Genomic DNA, 20780 nt, shown 5'->3' on the forward strand with positions numbered 1-20780 from the left:
AATCTGCGTTTTTGTAAAAAAATAAAAAAAAATAAAAACCTCTACGTCTGATGCAGTGCAGTTTTACCACAATGGAATCATGACAAAATACGCATCGTGAAATATTTACTCCAGCAAGCGCCACATGTATTATTCAGCCATTTTTGGGGGCGGAAGAAGGATGCAAATCAGATGATTTATTATTTTACTGCCTGGCACCAAACTACTTGGTATGTTTCGGGACGAATCAGGAGAGCATCGACTTGCCTGACACACATCAAGTCGCTATGCCAGCATTTGCAAACTATCAAACTATCCCCCCCCCCCCCCCCCCACACACACACACACACACACTTTGTCGCTGTTGATTGAAATGAAGAGCACACTTTCCCCCGGCTTCATCTCTCGAGACAATCAGACTGAGTGATGTCGGAGTTGGAGAAATGGATACATTCAACTGACTCAGTCGGGTAAGGATCGTTTATTTACAAAACAACTTTGTGAATACGCCTCAGCAATCAGCTTTTATTGCTGCCATCCATATGTACAAAGCAAAATGTGAACTATGAAAACATTTACGACACATTTCCTTTCCTGTGTATGTTCATTTGAAATGGAGTTTAACTCACGGTTCTGATTTCAAATTTTGATTTTCTGCATACAGTTTGCATGTTACTATTTTGCTTGCATTGGTTTTCTCACTGTACTGTCGGTACAGTAAATTTTGTTGGTGACTTTAACTCATTCACTGCCAGACATGTCCAAAAATGTGTCTACTACTCTAGAGTCAGGGTTTTTGTCATTGTCACTCGAATTCCATGCAGAACCCACAGAATAATGAGTTTACGGACTACATAAACATTCAATGCAGCGTAGGAAACCTTAGACTCTCTTCTTTCCTCAGAAAATAAGTTAATTTCTAAATTATAAGGGTCTGGAGTTATCTGAGCTTGAAATTGGGGCGACTGTACAAAATACAATGCAATACATACATATTGGTTTATATAGCGCTTTCACAACAGCTGAAGCTGGAACAAAGCACTAACATGGAAAAAAGGGAAATGCTGCCCCCTTGTGGAAGAGAAGAAACATTGCCCGACGTCTGACCAGAGCTTCATCGGCACTCAAACGAGAGAAAAAAAAACTAATTTGGGAATAGCGCTCTACGTCATATTTTCAATTCCAGAATAAATTTGTGAATGGCAGTGAATGAGTTAATTGTGACCAATTCAGAGGGGAAATGGGGCTCAGAAATACTTCGTTTTAATCAGTGTCACCAGTGTCACATAATCTTAGAATTAGTTTTAGTTTTATTTCTATTTGGGGAATATTTATCTTATTTGTGGAATACAGAAAAAAAAATCTAAAAAAAAACCAGATCACCCATGACCCCCACAAAGACATGTAATAAATACATTAAATGGATGGATAACCAAATAGTGTTTTCTACAAACGTGTCCAATAAAGATGATTCTGATTCTGATTAATATTTGTTCTGTGGAAAAACCTGACAAAGGAAGTTTTGCCTTTTCAGTAATATTTCACTTTAGATTGACACTTTTTTTGGTAGTTGTGGTTTACTCTGCGGTACAAATCAACTGTGTTAAGCCGAGTGCAGTGTTGCTAAAACCAAGCTTTTTTTGTGCTCATCTCACATGGTTGAAAAGTGACGATAATAACCTCCACACTTTCTCATATCCTGTCACTTATTTCATCACGGGGGAGAAGATCATTTGCACACTCAGTCAGTCAGACGGTCGGTCGGTAGCTTGGCGCCTGATTCCATTTGCAGCATGTGGGCCTCAGGATGCAGTTGGCCAAGATGAAGTAGTGGGTGTCGTGGTAGCATTGCGATGGAGGAGGTGGTGCGGAATTTAACAGATTCACAGTGAGGAGCATCAAGTCTCCAGTGTTTATTTGATGAAAGAAACAAAAATGGAGATGAGACATGACTTTCCCCGTCTGCTGCGTGACAATTTATACCGCGTAAAATAGCATCCAACCTGCCATAAAATGATCGTTTGTGTAAGCGTTGGTTTTAATGGCACCCGCGGATGCTTACATAAAAGCATATTAAAGATGAAGTCAGTGCGGAGTGAGTGAGCTGAATTTTAATTGCATTGCGTTTGCATCTTTGTGTCATATCAAAGATATTTCCATCATTCTTGATGACTATCCGACACTTGTCAGTGGATTGATCTTTTGCTTCCCATGTCTACCGATGACCTTACCATCACGTCTTTTTTTTCTCCAAAGCTCTCCAGTCTTCTGCCATTGCCTTTATTTCGTATATTTTTCCTGTCCCCGTGGCTTGTTTGCTGTTGTTCTACAACAAGAACAAAGAGCTTCTTGCAACAACAAAAGCCATCCTGAGCTTCAGAGACTTTTTCTCTGGACTTTGATGCTAGCTGCTCTGCTTCTGTACTTTGAGGTGAACATACTTGCTTGGACTTGAAACAATTAAAAAGTCATGTCCAACTATTCCTGTGGGTCGGTGTACCGCATTTGGGATCTGCACATGCCTGAGTCAACCACAATGATTCATTTAATCTTTACCTACAGAAGGAAATTAGGAACAATCTCCGATTTGCAATGGCTGCAAATAGCGTAATTAAAAAAAGAAGAAGAAAGAAGCACATAACCGAGCCTTAATATGAAACAAAATTGCACATTACTCATTTATTCATTCATTTTCCAAACCGCTAGGGTCACAGAGGGTGCTAGGGCCTATCCCAGTTGTCTTTGGCCACTAGGCAGGGGACACCCTGAACCGGATATAATAATAATAATAATAATAATAATAATAATAATAATAATAATAATAATACTTTTCATTTATAAGCGCCTTTCAAAACTCTCAAGGACACTTTACAGTCACGCGATATTTTTTCTGTGGGTGAGCAGTGGATGCCACACGCGCCAGCGTTCACTCAAGCCGGAAGTAACATAAAGTAAAACAAAAACAAAAAAAATAAATAACAAATGACAACACAAAGACTCAGAGAGTCATTCATTCTTCAGCACTTTCTGTACTCTTTGTGATATGAAGCAGTCCTAGATGAAAGAGGAGAGGATCAAATCATCCTTTTCAGCAGTGGATCAGGGACGTCAGGTGAAACGTGCACATCGACAAGCTAAATGTTGAAAGCAAACACGCAGTAAACAGAACGTAAACAAAGGAATCACCAATTTAATGTTCTCGCAATACAGAATATACTGTACTCTGCTTTAAAATGAAATTGTTAGCATTCACAATAAAGTATGCAAATTCACTATTGAATATTGGTGAGTAAAAAATAATAATCCTTTTCCCTTCCAAGAAACAGCTTTTGAAAGCACTATAGAAAATGCAATCGAATGGACGGACGGATGTTAAAAAGGCTTATATGACAAAAAGATGCGAACTGGCGCAACATTTCTTTTTCTGTGTCTTATTACGGCCAGGAAGCAGTTCCAAAGTGATATTGGAGTGTTTCGAAGCCATATTATTTGGTCCTGTATATAAATCCATTGATTACTTTTTTATCAATTATCCTGTTCGTGTTCTTTGGTGATCTTGAACGAGAAAAAAAAAAATCAAACAAACGTTTAATAACAATATTTTTTTGGAAAAGCATTTTTTTCATTATGAAGTCAAGCCAAGATGGCGCCCGAGTAGTTTTTTTTTTTTTTGTCTTGTTCTTGTGTTTTTCTTTATGTTGTTGTGCGTCGTGTGGAACGGATCCAGATGGTTTTTCAGCATTTTGGGGCACGATGTCACTGATCCACTGGCGAAAAGGGCACTTTGATCCTCTCCTCATTCATCTAGAACTGCTTTATGCAACAAACAAGGTGCAGAAAATACTGAAGATTGAATGACTGTCTGTGTCTTTGTTTTGTCATATTATTTTTTATTTCATTTTTTGTTGTTGTTGTTCTTTTGACTTCAAGATGGCGCCGTGACAGTGGCTGCCTTTCCAGCAGCTCTTGTATTTTGTTTTTCTACGTCTTCCTTTCCTTTCCTCTTCCTTTCATAAATTTGCTACTGAAAATGTAAATTTCACCACTTGTAAAGACTAACACAAGTAGAAATAAGTGGAATCTAATTTAAATATTGAGGAAAGTAAACCCTGTTGGACACTTGTGATCACAGAGAACACAAACACAACAGGTGATTTTATTAACTAAAGCCTTATCTGGCTCGCATGTTATACATTTAGCAATAGCAGCGTGGCAGAGAAGTGGAAAGAAGCCTAAAGGGACTTGGACTTGGTTGATTTGGCAACGAGAACAGATGGGATATTGCTAAGCAGCCATTCTCTATTATTCCGGAGAGGAAAGGCCACGCGGGAAAACTATGGAAAGCCGACTGGGTGTGTAGCTCAACCCTTTGCGTTCTACATGTGTGTGTGTTGGCGGGACAGTAGTATGTGCATGACAAAGGAAAGACGCATGTTGATATTCATGACATTTATTTGCGATAAAGGTTGATGATGGAGCTAACATTGAGTTCATCATATAAATCGACAATTTTGCCACTTTTTCATTGACATAAAAGTACACTTTTTTCACTCTCGTTGGATCTGGAAATATTACAGGTTGATTCTTGGAGAGTAACTAAAAACTGTTTATTTCTGGTCATTTAGTATCATTCAAAATAATATTTATGTTCATTATTATCTCAAAATATAATGAGTTCTTTCTTCCTGTAGCACTAAAATATATTTTTTTAAATTCATGAAATTCTGACTTTTTTTCATTAGTCAAGATTTTTTTGGTACTTTTGAGCATTCGTAAACGTTATTTATTTATGTATTTATTTATTTTTCTTAATTTCTATGTATTTCTATTTATTTCTAGTTGTCTAGTTATTTCTAATTATTTCTAGTTATTTATGCATTTATTTATATTTGTCTGTCTGTCTGTCTGTCTGGCTGTATGTATGTATGTGTATGGATGTATGTATGTATGTGTATGGATGGATGGATGTATTTATACATACGGGTATGACTTTACTGCTGTACTCCGATTACTTCATTCACACCGTACCACTCACGCTTTTACGACTCCTTACTTCCTTTTGGGTCACTTTTATTTTTCCGTAATATTCCAAATGAATTATTTATTACATGAATGTAGTCATGAATGTGCGTAAGGGATAATTGCGGCCAACAGGTTCATTTTCTTCAGTGCGTAGAAGCGAAAGCGGGTGAGTGTGACTTGATTCGTTTTGAAAGTGCATTATTCAACCTGCGATGGGCCTCCATTTTACCTATGTCATTCGTAATCTCATCACCAAGAGCTTTACATGCACACTGTCCAAGGTTGTTTAAATGTTTTTGTCATGTAAATGCCTTTTTTCCCTCCCTTGTTGTTTTCCAAGAAAAGCCGATGTCAAATAAAACATGGCGCGGAAGAGTCATGCTGCATTCAGTAGCTGAATACAAGCTTTACCCTCAAGGGTGGATCCTTTTGTTCACATTCTTGTATGACTTTGACGATAAAATTAAATAATCCAACGTTTCTCCGATGCCTCGAGACACAAGAGAATAGAGTGAAAGAAAGACGCATCCATCGTTTCTTTTTGCCGCTGCTTTGTACAAGGAAGGTAACAAGGTCAAAGCTGTTCTCGATGGACTTGTCACGATTCATTCGTGTAACGACACCAGGAGCTGGGAATAATCGTGAAAAACGACGAGGCCATGCAGCAATGCCATGACGAAGGGGGCACAGCCACCTGGCAAAAACATGTGCACCAAATTCGCTGCCATTCCCGAATTTATTCGGGAATTGAAAAGAATGACGCGGAGCGCCATTCCCGAATTTATTTGGGTTTTTGTCTTTCTTGCGGGGGTGCTGATGAAGCGCTGGTCACACCTTTGGCAATGTTTTTTACTTCCATGAGGGGGCAGCATTTGCTTGTTGTCCATGTTAGCGCTATGTTGCACCTTCAGCTGTTGCTCAAGCGCTATATAAATCAATATTTATGTATTGCATTTTGTACAGTCGCCCCCATTTCAAGCTCAGATAACTCCAGACCCATATGACTTAGGAAATAACTTTTTTTTTCTGATGAAATAAGAAAGTCTAAGGGATTTTAATGCTAAATTGGAAGTTTATGTGGCCATAAAACTCAAAATTCTGTTGATCCTGGAGTTTTTCAGTGACAATAACAAAAACCCTGGCACTGAGGTGGACACATTTTTTGCACATCATCTGGCAGTCAATGAGTTAAATGTAAGATGGATTGATTTTTTTATGGTCGTGCCAAAGTCTTTGATTGGTTGGTAGTCAGTTCAGTTTTTTTCAGTCCCACAACGGCGCAAACGGCCATTTCAAACTGCACCTGTCTATTAAAATGCCAAAATGCCTTCCTTCCTTTCATCACTTTGCTGCTGTGAAATGTAAATTTCTCCACTGTGAGACTAATAAAGGCATATCCAATCCAATCCAATCCAATGTAGTAACCACTGCGTAATTTCGCAAAGCATCGTGAGGTACAGTATGTGCTGCATCTTCTCAGTTCTTTCTGCAAGCTAATAGCCATGGAAAGCTGTTGAGGCAAAAATCAATCCCAATCGATCAGCGGGGTTGTAATTTAAACATGTCCTGACACGATAGAAATTCTCTCAATGCCATGCCTTGAGATGTCGACATATGCAACCGTCATCGACTTATCTTTCAACCTCAAGTCTGTGAACAAATGAGCGCGGCATTAACCCTCCTGTGATCTTCGGGTCAAAATGACCCGAGACTGTGTTAAATCAAAACAAATCCTGTTTGGAAGAGCTAAATAAGCTACTTTGTGTACAAAAAAAAATCACATTCATGTTCTTTTGCACCCTAGTGTTATTTTTACAATATTGTACGTTACCAATCTAATCATCCGATTACATTTCTCTGCTTGAAGGCGCAGACAGAAAGAGGTACACGGCTATGAAATGATACCGTACGTGAAAATCAGTATCTGTGTGACTTTGAGTCTCCCTCAATCAAATAAAATCTAACTTCTCAGACCATTGCCTTTGAGTCTTTCACAGCATTTTAATCAAAGATGAATATGTTTGCATTCTGACATTTATCAAGAATTCTTTTAATATTGTCGTCTGTTCATTTTGTAGTCCCGGTTCAGCTTGGGTGCCCAGTGAGAAGAACCCAGCTGTACCAGCTGATGCCTACTAATTTATGAGCTGTGTAGCTGCGCTATGAAAGGGTGACATAGAATTGAATTAGTTGAGTGTAAATGTTCTCAAGAAATAGGAGCAGACATGCCTTCTGGCTTCTGCTTCTTTGCATCCTCTCTCGTGAATGTGTTTATAGTTTAAACACAAACTAGAAAAAAACATCAAAGATATGTACACGACAGTTTAATTTGACATTAATTGTTGCGGGGTAGGCGGAGAAAGAAATCCTAATTGACGATACATCCAGGGCATGGTTAGAAATGAGGGCTCGCTATAATAAAATAAAGTCCATATTTAAATCCATTCATGCAGTCAATCAGTGGCGGCGGGATTACAGCAGCAATGCCACAAAAGAAGGCAATTATGAACGTGTGCGCTGCCCTCAATTCAATTACCCTCTGCAGCTCTTTTCAATTTTATTTTCATTAAGTGTATTAAGAAGACGTGAGACGCGCTCCTCGAGTGGAGAGATGATTCAAAGTGTGAGGGGAAAAAAATGAAGGCTGCACTATTCTGCATACGGCGCAACACTGCTACCGTATTTCTCCCATTTTTTTTGTTGTATCCAGAAGTATAACATGTGTGCATTGCGTTAAAATGGTCTACTGCGTTCAGTTTTTTTTTTATCAAAACTCATCCTCACAGCATGTCTCCAACTGAATATTATTTTAAAATACTGAATTTCATTACTATTATTATTGGAAAAATACATGCAATACATTTACATCACACCACACTCGTGTTTTATGCTAGTTCTTCCATTCCCTCCCATGATATGCCACGCTGAGAAGAGCTCATCAGCATGTGCCACTATCAAAGACTGGCCTGGAGTGTTTGGGAGTGGTGCTGTTCTGTGCACGAAGTGTGACTGATCATTTTCTGGGCTGCCTAGTGGGAAAAAAAGAATAACTTTGCTCTTGCAAAAAGCGCAGTGACATCCTGCAAATCACTCCCCACCCACACCCCTCAATGTTATTGCCTGATAATATTTGACAACACTATTGCCCCTGACTAAAAGAGCTTAGAAGGAGTTACATTCAGAATATACTGTACTGTGCATGCTCCCTGCAGTTTAACACAGTGGGACGTTGGAGTAATTTAACCATTTTTAAACGTTTCTCCAAGAGGATTGTCAAGCAGGGAATTGCCTCTTATTGCAATTATTATTAAATAAAAATAGTGCAATGTCATACTTTGCCTCTACGTGTCCCTATAGTTTCGGCGAAGGACTTCTTGACTTTTTCCGGTGTGTGACGTTCATATCCGGAAGATGTCCCTTCCTCCTGACACGTCGCAGCCGCTACCGATTTGGCGTCTTCCGACCGGATTGTCGAACTCCGAGGGTAGGCATTTGTTCATAAACTAAGAATAATCACGTTTGCCCAAATTGGCTTGACCCAAACGTAAAGTTGGTGTTATTGTTTAGCGACGAAAAAGCCTGCTCATCCGACTGTTTATAAACTATAGACAACTGCTAGCTTAGTGAACGGTATGCAGTACTGGAAAATGAATATCTGCCTGTTATTGTTTTGATTACAACGTGTATTAAGTCGGGTTCGACGGTTGCACTGCAGTATGCATTAATTATAAGAATAGGTACGGTTTAATTAAGCTATGAGTAGGAAAATGGTAGATTTACAGCAAGCTTCTGCGGCTAGCAGCTGTTGCACGTACTGTCAATAAGAGTAATGTAATGCAAATAGTAAGTACAGTGGATAATTCTCCATGTATTCCAAATTTACGTGGAACTTTCCTTTAACTATCGTTCAGCGCGAAACGTTTACTTTTAAAGCTATAAGATATGTGGCTAAATCTTCTATGTGGCTTATTCTAACAAGTGTCGCAGAAGTCGGGAGAGGCAGGGTTCCATCTTTCGATCATCTCGTTGGACACCAAATGTCGTAAAGTCTAATTCGTTGTGCATTTTCCTACTTATATCTTAATACAAGCAAAATATAATATCTGTAATGAAAATGTGTTGTTTCTTCTGACAGTGAAAGATGTCTGGGTTTGACAATTTCAACACGGACTTCTACCAGTCGAGCTACAGCGTTGATGACCAGAATCAGGCTGGCTATGGATACAATAATGGAAATCAGTATAACAAGTACGTGACCAACGCTGCAGAAGGGAATTGTTCCTCTGTTAACGCTGCCAATGACAATTTAACACTGCTGCCATTGACCTGAAGGACCAATGACCATGTCCAACACGGCTAATTTTCAGGAAAGTAAAAATAAATAAAAGCAGAATCAGGCTAATAGAATTTATTTGTGAGAAAACATGAAATTATGGCTGACAATTGTGCTATTGGTGTTAAAATAAGACTAGTTTTGTTGTTGTTGAGTGTTTGCTTGTTCAATAGGCAGTATAGTCAGTATGACTACTCTCAACAAATGGGTTACCCCGCGCAAGGGATGATGCAGCCCCAACAGCCATACACAGGACAAATCTTTCAGCCCTCGCAGACGTACACCCCGTCCTCGTCACAATCCATGTACAGCAGCAGTTTTGATGATGAGCCCCCGCTACTCGAAGGTACCTATAAGCTTGGAAGTTATCACCCTCCTTTGGAGATTTCTTGCGTGAGGTTTTTTTTGGTGTGTTGTAGAATTAGGAATCAACTTTGACCACATCTGGCAGAAGACTTTGACAGTCCTCCATCCTCTGAAGGTGGCAGATGGCAGTATTATGAACGAGACGGACCTTGCTGGCCCCATGGTTTTCTGCTTGGCATTTGGTGCAACACTCCTTTTGGTAAATTGCTTCATGAGAATTGCTTCAAGAGGTGGATGTTACGTCGTCGCTGCCTTATTCATTTAATTCCAATGCTATATGCAATACAATTTAATGGTATTAAAAAAAGATTGTGTACATTTTATTTCCATCTATAAGTTGGAAGTCCATTGCAAACAATTGTTAACATATGACTCTGTACCGCATTGCTTTTTAGAATCACAAAAACAAGGCCTCAGGTCTTTAAATAAAACACCGAGTCGTGATCAGTATTGTTTAATGCATTTTCTCCGTTAACAGGCCGGTAAGATCCAGTTTGGCTATGTCTACGGCATCAGTGCAATTGGCTGCCTTGGAATGTACTGCCTGCTCAACCTCATGAGCATGACGGGCGTGTCGTTCGGCTGCGTGGCCAGCGTGTTGGGATACTGCCTCCTTCCCATGATTGTCCTGTCCAGCTTCGGAGTCCTTTTCTCATTACAGTGAGAGTACTTTCTAGTATGTTTAAAGTCAGGAGAGATTTCTACCATTTCACTCTGGTCATTCTCTCCAGGGGCCTGATGGGAATCATCCTCACGGCAGCCATCATCGGCTGGTGTAGCCTGTCGGCATCGAAGATCTTCATTTCTGCGTTGGCGATGGATGGGCAGCAGTTGCTGGTGGCCTATCCGTGCGCGCTGCTTTACGGCGTCTTTGCGCTCATCTCTGTCTTCTAGAACGTTTTCAGGTTTGAAACAACGGCTCTTTGCTGTCTTTGAATAAGTGTCATTATCACGTAATTGCACCAATGGCCACAGGAGTTAAAAAAATGCAGGCTGGAGTTTTTTTTCCATCTTCATTTTTTCCCCCACCGCTTGATTCTTCCCTCTCCTTGTGATGGAGCCATGAAAACACCCCACAGGAGGATGAGAATCCATTTGGGGGCCTGCCTCTGTTTAAATAGGACTGAAATCAGCAAATGCAGCAGATTGAGATTAGAGCCAGCAGGGGGCGCCACATGTCATCATATTATATAAGTCATGCGCATCCATGGACCCTTTTGTTAAGGACGTCACCATTTTCCTCTACTTCTTGACACAGAGTGGAAGAGGGGCCCTTGGGATTATTTTGTGTCGGGATGCTTTTTGCAAAAACTAAACTACACTTTGCACAAACACCCATTTTAAAAGGCAATGATGGTTAACTTTATTACGACTCATTAAGACATTCACAGATTTGCTTCTGAAAAGATCTAATTGCATCCATTAGTTGCTTGATGTTTATTTTTAGGAAGCACAGTTTTGTATGGGTCAACGTGCCACGTGTCATTCATGTCAAAGCGGTCTTTAAAAGTGTATATTGGTGCACAAGTGGTATATTGTCAATAAATGGAAGACTGATAAAATTATAGAGCTGGTTTGGTATGCCTGATCCCTGAGAAGGTGTTTATACAGGTGGATGCGTTTTCCATGAAGTCAATACATCAGACTGACTGTGTCCCCTTCCTCTTGCCAGCTGGGAACGCTTCCATCTCAAGCGCAATAGAAAATTCTTGGATGTTTATATTGTACTAACCAAGTCAGACGCTTTGCTTTATTGCAGTCATTTCCATTTCGGGATCTTGGGTTATCATCAAATGTTGGATACCAATCTGATGGCATCATACAAATACTATTTATAAAGGAAAAAAAGGACAAAACCGAACTTCTTGATGAAACAGAAGTTGAGTACCCATTTTAGTTACCACATGGTTTCTTGAAAGAAAAAAAAATGTGTTATTGCACATACCTCACAAATGCCTCATAGCCCACTTTGGCGTTATGAATAATTCCAAAATAAACAATACTCCCATTCCCACTAGTGCATGAGGATATTTTGTATTTAGAGAAAAAATATCAACAGAAGCAGTTGAATCGCACAGAACTCCAAAGCAGCACATGAAATGTTGAGGATATTCATTTTTGAACTTTCTTTTCAACTTTGAATGGCCATTGTTCACATGTTCAATATTTCAATTACTACTTTTCTTGCATTATTTTTTCTCAAACGGGATGTTCTCGTCCATTGCAAATTGTCTCATTCTTCCGGGTCATCTGATGAGCATGGCATGAATGGATCGCAACTGTTCTTCTTTTAGGAAACAATTCACCTCTCAGTTCCTGGAGCAACCAAGATTTGACTATTGCAGTCCAAACAAGACATGTGCATTAAAAAATCCACAGGGTGTCAAATTAAGTTTGAAGTTCATCCTGAAATTTGTTCTGTGAACCCGATGCTGTCTATACATTTGTGTCCTTTTAACTGAAAATGTATTGAATTGTAGTATCTGTAGTCTTTTTTTTAAAGAACATGCATCCGTGGTAAGTTTGCCACATTTTACAATCTTTATTCAAAACAAGATAAATTGACATACAAAGTGAAAAAATGTCAAATTGTGCAGGAATTTAAGGAGATGGCAACTCATGACCGACGCGTCACTACACTAACACACCTCAAGATGGCAGAGTTTGGTTACAAAAGCGCCTTTTTCCACTTGGTAAATATATTTTCCTTCCATTGACAGCCCAATCAATACATGTTGCCCGGGGCAGCCTCATCGAGAAAAAAAGTGCTCAGTCATTATCTAGGCAATGTTACATAAGATATCGGCCATGCTTCCAAAATGCCCAGAGGACACTGATTGCAAATAGCGGACTGTGTAGTTGTCTGGATTACATTAGAACGGCATCACGGCAAAGAACTTTCATTGTCCGCTTCCTATTATTCCCTACAGCCTGTTTGAAAGCAATGTCAGATGTTGTATTTATCAGGAAAATGAAAGGTCTCATGCCCTCTGGAGAGATAATCCCTCCTCCCATTGGCAGGCTCGAGCCATGACTGTGTGCCTAGGCCAAGAATTGCCGGTCAAGTTGGCTGATGTTGACTTATTTCTCTATTTTACAAGAGACTGACGTTTGCTTTTAAAAGCGATAGAAACAATTAAAAAAAAATGGAAGTAAGACAATATCTTGACTGTTGCAGTTGAGGCAGTGTAGCTTTTCTTTTTTTTAAACATGTTTTAAATTTGGATCGCAACCTTAGAAAAATGTGTCTCATGCTGTAGTCATGAGCTTATCATAACAATTACTTTGTTGACGAATCTATTGCAATGGTTTCTTCTTGTTTCAACTGTAACATAATAGCAAGGCAACAATCTCACGTAACATACACCGTAGTTCTACCCAAACTGGTCATTTAACTAAATTTAAGGTTTGTTTTGCAACTTGTGGCCGGGCAGAGTTATAAAGCTCATTCGTAACGACCTTATTTTAAGCTATCTGATGTCAATCGTTCCAAAGCTCGGCAGGATCGGTATGCATTGCCTTTTGATTGATGGTTCTCATAACATCAGGCGCAGTTAACTGTTTTAATAAATTACTTTTATTTCATTGACTTTCACTTTTGGGCTCTTTTCGATACCATTCACAATGTCTCATGAAAACTTTATGCTGTGTGATTTCCAGATGGCCGCCATTGTCCAATTGTCACTGACGCATGGCTTCTCGGCAACGCCTCTTTCATTCAGCGCTTTTGCCTGGTGAGTGTCAATCTTGATCGGAGAATAAAGCATTTGTTGTTTTGGAATTTTCAGGAAAAAAATTGTGTGGATTAATGGGGAGACATTTTTTTAATATTGTTTGAAGCAATTAAAATGACTGTGAAAAAGCAGTGGCCATGCATGTCAACCCTAGGCCTTCAGTCGTGCTATGTCTGAATCAATCCACAGCTGTGAGTGTGGTGTGATTTACTACATGTCCACTAGAGGGTGCCGTTAGCCAGGAAATAACTTGTGACCTGAAGAAACTTAAGAAATACTGTCAACAAACTGTTCACATTTTGTGACTCGTGACTCGCCAATCATAGTTTGCGAAAAGTCTGACGTTTGTAGCGCCTTCTAGCAGGCCTTGGGTTGCCAATTCGAACTCTGATTGGTTAAAGCAACAGTTTCATTGCCGTTGAATGTTATGCTTCAGGGCCTGCAGAACTGATTGTGAAGGCATCCAGGTAGATTTCTCACCGTGGTAACAAACGATGCTGAAATGCGATTAGTTAAATGCTTGAATATTAAATGTGGTTGGGAGGGAACAGATGTAAACCCCCCCCCCCACCAAACCTTGCAGTTTACCGCGTTATTGTGGCGGAGGTAGCAGCTGACAAGTGCAAATGCGAAGATTGATATTCAGCACAAGGCAGCATCACCTTTCTTAATGTAGGCACAAAGCCAACAGCACATGAATATTCACAACGGCGGAGGCACAGCATTGAGTGTGATTAGGCTCCGCACTTCATTAGGCTAATTGTCACCATCGGCCGCACTACACTGTGGACTCTTCTAACATTTGATCCAGGACTCAATGAACAAAGGCAAACAGGGCGAGGGACAATCAGCGGGCTGTGCGAATGCATGTGCACAACAAGCATTACATGTATGTTTGCTTTGCCGCATGCGGACACGTAACGAGCAATAATCACATCCAGTGCAAATTTTGCCTCGTTAAAAGAATAAAATAAAATAAATAAACAAACAAATTTAAAAAAAATAATTCAGTACAAATAGTACATACATACAATATATAAATAAAAAAGAAAATAAATATATAAATAAATACAGTACATATACTACATACATACAATATATAAATAAAAAAGCAAATAAATATATAAATAAATACAGTACATATAGTACATACATACAATATATAAATAAAAAAACATAAATAAATATGTAAATAAATTAATACAGTACATATATACATACATATATACATGCATACATATGTACGTACAATAAATAAGCAAATACATTATTAAATGGACAAATAAATAAGCAAACAAATACATTGATTGATTGATAGATGGATAAATAAATACATCTATACGGTACATACATACATACAATCAATAAATACATCAATAAATAAGCAAATAAATAAATAGACAAACAAGTAAATAGTTGTATTAAGTCCATCCTGTCTACTTGATATCTAATTTACAACAGATTATTTTTACAGACAGTGTTTTTTAGGTGTTCAAGTCCATAAAAACTAAATAAATACAGTGCATACATGCATCCTGCACATACATACACACATACATATATACATGCATACATGCAACAAATAAATAAATAAATAAGCAAATAAATAAAGAGAAATAAATAAGTAAACAAACAAATAACTAAATAACTAAATAAACAAATACCTAAATAAATACCCACATAAATAAATAATGTCGTCAGACAGTCAGCTAAAATGAGCCTTTCTAAATAATGTATCCTCCCTCAAAAGTACATTGGTGATGAAGTCTCAAATAAGTAAATAAAATCAGAGATGTTCTGGATCTATTCACTGGTAGAGATTTATACGACACTTCACCTTTCAAAGATCCAATTGGAACATAACTTGTATTTTTTTTAATGTACAGCCTAATCCTCTTCCGTATTTATTAATGTACCCTCAACAAAATACATGCACAAATAAATTCTAAGAAAATTGGGAAATGTTCCTTTACCTAAAAGTTTATTAAAACAACCTAGAGTAGGACATACAAAATTGAAGATGGATTTATAAAAAAAAAAATGTAAATTTGCACCACACTGCCAAAAGTGATCCTGGAACTGGTCCAAACGCCATTGGAAGTTTATTTCTACAATGCCTCTCATGTTAGATATAACGGCATTCCAATAATTGCGTGACTGATAAAGGAGTATGTTCACCTGTCCTACTATATTATTATAGGTACCAAACAATGTTTTGTAAATGCTGAATTATTCACTGTATGTGAACAAAGATCAAAGGCGTGCATACTGCTTTACAGGTGATGCAAACCCGTCATTAACTCTCATTATTTCATGGCATTGCCTTGAGGGAAAAACCGATTGTGGCACATTACATTTGTCCTCCGCGAGCAATAACTGACACGCTCACAGCGCATTCCAATCCCTGTCTGATGCTGTTTGTCAACTTGGGCAAAGTTGAAGCTCCAAACTACCCCGTTACACATTTGCCTATCACAATATTTGAACGGTAGTCAATATGGTCACTTTGAACAAGATGTGTGGGCGAATTAACGTGCCGCATCCTTCATCAGAATGGGTGTGCGGCCTTGGAGAAGGCAATGGAACATTGTCGCTGGCTGCATGCTAATGGAACATTTAAAACCACCACTGCTTTAATGAGTGCAAATTGACACATCTAATTGGTCTTCCTAGATAAACAAACTCCTGATTAGTGCCGTCAATTAGAGTGTTAATGAAGGCTTCGGTTTTGGATGTCTGCCCAAAAGTCATGTCTGATCAAGGAAAAAGGACAGATTATGACTTCATCGTCAGGAAAAAAAAAATCTGTACAAAGGTCGAGTGCTTACAGAGCTCATTTCGTGGTTGTTTTGAAACATGTTCTGTTGGGTCTGGATTGCGGTTTGTTGTTGTTATTTTTTTCCCCTACGTGCTTGTTTGTGCATTTGTGTGCATCGGTTTTATTTGAAAATTATTTAGCTCTTTATATTGAATGTCATTATATTGTCCCGAATCTCAAGCAAGCACAGAGCATGCTTTTGGACAATGTTCAAAACCATTTTTTCATCTGACACAATAAATTGAGTGCGTCACTTCATAGAATCCACAATGTCATCTGAAAATAATTTATTTTCCCGAATTTGAATGAAAACTCTCTAAAAGTCTCAAATTCAAGTTTTTTTTTTCCATTTGGGTGTGCACTTTGAGGTCACTACGCCCCTCCCTTCCCCATTCATGCGTCTCACAACACATTCCTTGATGACTAATGAGATTCATGAGGTGTTTACAATGCAACACGAGAGAGTAATATCACATAGCTTCCCCCGAAAAAAAAAACACAAACGAAATAATTCGCATTATTCAAATATATTTTTGTTAAAATGCATTGTGAATTCTCCTCCACTAATACAAGCAGAAATAAGAAGACGATGACCATGACAACCCCCCTTCAATCTGTCAAACAGGAAATGTCCAACTTTCCAAGAAGGCTGATAAATACCGCATGAATAACGGTTAATTGTTGTGGAGAAAATGGTTTGAAGCGAGGCGCGTTGCGTGCAAAGTCGCTCCCACATTATTGTCCTCAATGGCTTCTCCGGTTGCACTTTACTCTCGGAAAAGGCTCAGCTGACGCAAAATGGAGTCATCGCTGCAATCCAGAAATTCACTCCAAAAAAATAAGAACACAAAATAGAAAACTTCTGACAATATTGTACCGTTGCTTATAGATAATGTCTTACGGCGTAGAGGGTTCTTTTTTAAGTTTACCTTCTGCCTTTAAATCCATATTGAATTTGCGTAGGTTAGTGATAGACTGCCCACTTGTATACAAATTTGGTGTACCCCACAACTGAATCAATGGAGCTGTGTCACAAATAAAAGATGATCAACATACTCTCTATTGGTTTCAAAGGTTACAGTTAAAACCTTTATTGTTGAAAAAAATGAATTACCGTATTTTCCGGTTTATAAGGGGCACCGGAGCATAAGGCGCACCCACAAGTAATGGTTTATTTTCAAACTTTTTCCATATATAAGGCACACCGGCATATAAGGCAGACCTTCAACGAAGAAATTCAATGATCACACACAAAAAAACTGCACACTTATAAATATGGGTTGATGCAATATATCAATATGCCTTTCTTGATACTTGCACTATGTAAACGAATAAAGGTTTTCTGATTCTGAAAAAAGTTTTCTAAATATAATATATAAATATATAAAAAAATCCACATATAAGGCACACCGCATTATAAGGTGCTACAGTATTTTTTGCAATCTTGCAAATTTTCCCATTGTGGGACTATTAAAGGCTTTCTGATTCGGATTCTGATCGAGGCGAGCATTGCACACTACCTATTCTGTTGGGGGTGGAGTGGGTGGCTGATGACAGTAGTTGCAAGGCATGTTGTGGCTCAATAGTCTGTCACATATAAGGCACACCTGCATATAAGGTGCAGGGTCATCTTTTGAAGAAAATTGAGGCTTTCGGGTGCACCTTACACACTGATAAATACAGTTTATGTTGTATCATTTTGTTATTTTCACTTCAAGATGGTGTCGCGAGAGTGGCTGCCTTTACAATAGCTCCTATATTTTACTCTTCTACTTTTTTTCTTTCAGAACTTTGCCCCTGTACATTGGGGTTTTCTCCAATGTGGTGCGAATGAATGTTTTCTTATCTGATAGTATCTTATCTTACCTGTATATAAGGTGCAGAGTCATCCTTTGAAGGAAATGAAGACTTTTGGGTGCGCCTTATACACCAGAAAATACGGAACCTGTCTAAACTCTCCCTGTTCTACTGTTGTAACAATCATATCATCTGATGTGACAGAATATCATTTAATCAAAAACAATATTTGAAACGTTGTTTTTTTGCTGGGGTCTGGGGACTCTTTTAGTCATCAAGCAAATGTTGTCCAAGTGTCATCATTTGAATTTGTCAGTACTGCTGAAATATAACGAAAGTTAAAGCCTGGCCTCTGTGTGTGTGTGTGTGTGTGTGTGTGTGTGTGTGTGTGTGTGTGTGTGTGTGTGTGTGTGTGTGTGTGTGTGTGTGTGTGTGTGTGTCAGCAACAAAACTGTGTCCAGAGCAACCACTTTGCACAAGGCGATTCGACCCTGAAAGGTCGCATCGACGCAGTGTGTCTCCATGGCGACCGCCTCCAGCTGGCACCTCGGCTTCAAGGTTGGGACCATCAATTTCGATAATAAGCATTTTATCATAAATACACCCCGCCTAACCTACAATGCGTCAGGTGGGACCGGAATATTGTTAAAATGAGCGGCAGGTCAATTGAACACTTGCCAGTTGTCACTTGTATTCTCTGCGGAAAGAGCTCAGTGGCCATGTAGGCTTCACAGCATTGATGATCGTCATTTAAAGTCTTATGTTCCTACAAATATAGAAATATAGCAGCAATAATGCAGTTGCCAACACGGCGCATGTGAGGCTGGATTAGTGCGTAATCGAAACATATGCAGTACGTGAGCAAGCTTTGCCCACTGACACCTGACAAAAGTGCTGTGAATAAAAATAGTTACCATCCAGCATCATGGACTGGACTATTTAAATTTCCAAAATGAATCAATCATGCAAGCACTTGGGAAAAAGAAGAAAAAAAAAGATTTCACTGAGGATGGCAGCACTTCTTACCCCAGTGTTTACATCCATGCACCGTACTTTCTGGTGTATAAGGCGCCCCTGCGTATAAGGCGCACCCCCAATGAAATATTGTCAAACTTTTTCCACATATAAGGAGCACGGTTCAATGAATGAAAAAAGTTATCCAAAAATAATATGTAAATATATAAAAGTTTTCCAAATATAAGGCACACCACATTATAAGGCGCTACAGAAGAGGCTGGGGTTACTTCTACAGGCTTCTACTCTACTCCTCTCTTCTCGTCTCCACTGAGAGACTAATAAAGGCAAATCCAATCCAATTCTACAGGCTTCTTCTACAGGGGCTTGCTTACAATAGTTGCGAGACCTGTTGTGGCTCAATATTACTTCACATATAAGGCGCAGGGTCATCTTTTGAAGAAAATGAAGGCTTTTTGGTGCGCCTTATACCCCGGAAACACAGGAGACACAGAAGCAGGAATACCTCCCAGCTTCACATCAACAAACCTTTTCATGAGGAAACAAAAAAAAAAAAAAAAAATCCTACTAATTATATATATATATATATATATATTAAATGTGAATATCTCATGCTTTGCATAATCACAATTGATCCTGGTTTCATGTGAGTGAGTCACCTTCTTAAATAGAACATGCGTGCAAACAGCTGGCCCAAACAATGACAGCAAAGAGGCATGATGAGCACCGACCGAGTGGTTCATTTAGGTAAAAAGATGACCTAGCAATTTGATGATTGTATGTTTGTACACATGCTGCGACATGTCTCCAGATGAAGCTTGTTAAATGAACATTTATCAAGGTAAATTGCTTCTCTGGACAATTTGGTTATAAAATGCATCACTGCCAAAATTCCATAAGCAGACAACAACAAATAATATCCTGTTACAGTGACTTCGAAGAAGAGGGATGGAAATGTGGGGGCCTTTAACTCATTCACTGCCAAATGTCCAAAGGGTTGCCAGGGTTTTTGTCATTGTCACATGTCATTGTCAAATTGCAGCACCCACAGAATATTGAGTTTTCGGACTACATAAATATTCAATGCAGCGTAAAAAACTTTAGACTCTCTTCTTTCATCATAAAAAAATGAGTTAATTTCTAAGTTATATAAATAAATAAATACATTTTCATAAATAATCACATTTTTATAAATAAATGCATTTTTATAAAACACGTCTGGTGTTATATGAGCTTGAAATATGGGCAATTGGCCAAAATACAATGCAATACACACATATTGATTTATATAGGGCTTTAACGACATCTGAAGCTGGAACAAAGCGCAAACATGGAATAAAGGGAAATGCTGCCTGCTTGTGGAAGGGAAAAACATGGCCAGAGGTCTGGCCAGTGCTTTATCAGCACCCCAGCAAGAAAAAACAAAACCCAAATTAATTCGGGAATGGCATTTTTCATCATATGTTCAATTCCGGAATAAATTCAGGAATGGCAGTGAAACAGTTAATGTGTTCTCATTGGATGGGGTGGCTCAACAGTTAAAGCTAACTCAATATTTTAATACAAACTGAAAGTCTCCACTAGCTTTTCTTCGAGTGTCTTCAAAGGGTGAAGACATTTAATGCTGGTTTACTTTACTGTGTTTATGACAGTGAAGAATGTTAAAATGTTAAGATTTGCACCAAAGTTTTTTTTTCAGTTCTTCGTTAGCAAATTTGCCCAGGTTCATACAAAACTGTTCACACTACTGCAGCAA

The 20780-nt window shown here is 38.7% G+C and overlaps 1 protein-coding gene across 1 annotated transcript; it reads left to right on the plus strand.

Annotated features, from left to right (window-relative positions):
• Positions 1 to 8358: 8358 nt before the first annotated feature.
• Positions 8359 to 11265, plus strand: yipf5 (Yip1 domain family, member 5). The gene is made up of 7 exons (XM_089017677.1): positions 8359 to 8485; positions 9137 to 9249; positions 9508 to 9680; positions 9754 to 9899; positions 10179 to 10360; positions 10432 to 10605; positions 10693 to 11265. Exons 2-6 carry the CDS (start codon positions 9143 to 9145, stop codon positions 10592 to 10594), a joined length of 771 nt encoding a protein of 256 aa, XP_088873803.1. The 5' UTR covers positions 8359 to 8485; positions 9137 to 9142; the 3' UTR covers positions 10595 to 10605; positions 10693 to 11265.
• Positions 11266 to 20780: the final 9515 nt, after the last annotated feature.

This window comes from Hippocampus bargibanti, linkage group LG16 (assembly GCF_051943395.1).
Source record: "Hippocampus bargibanti isolate YZ-2025 linkage group LG16, ASM5194339v1, whole genome shotgun sequence".
Classification (NCBI taxonomy): domain Eukaryota; kingdom Metazoa; phylum Chordata; class Actinopteri; order Syngnathiformes; family Syngnathidae; genus Hippocampus; species Hippocampus bargibanti.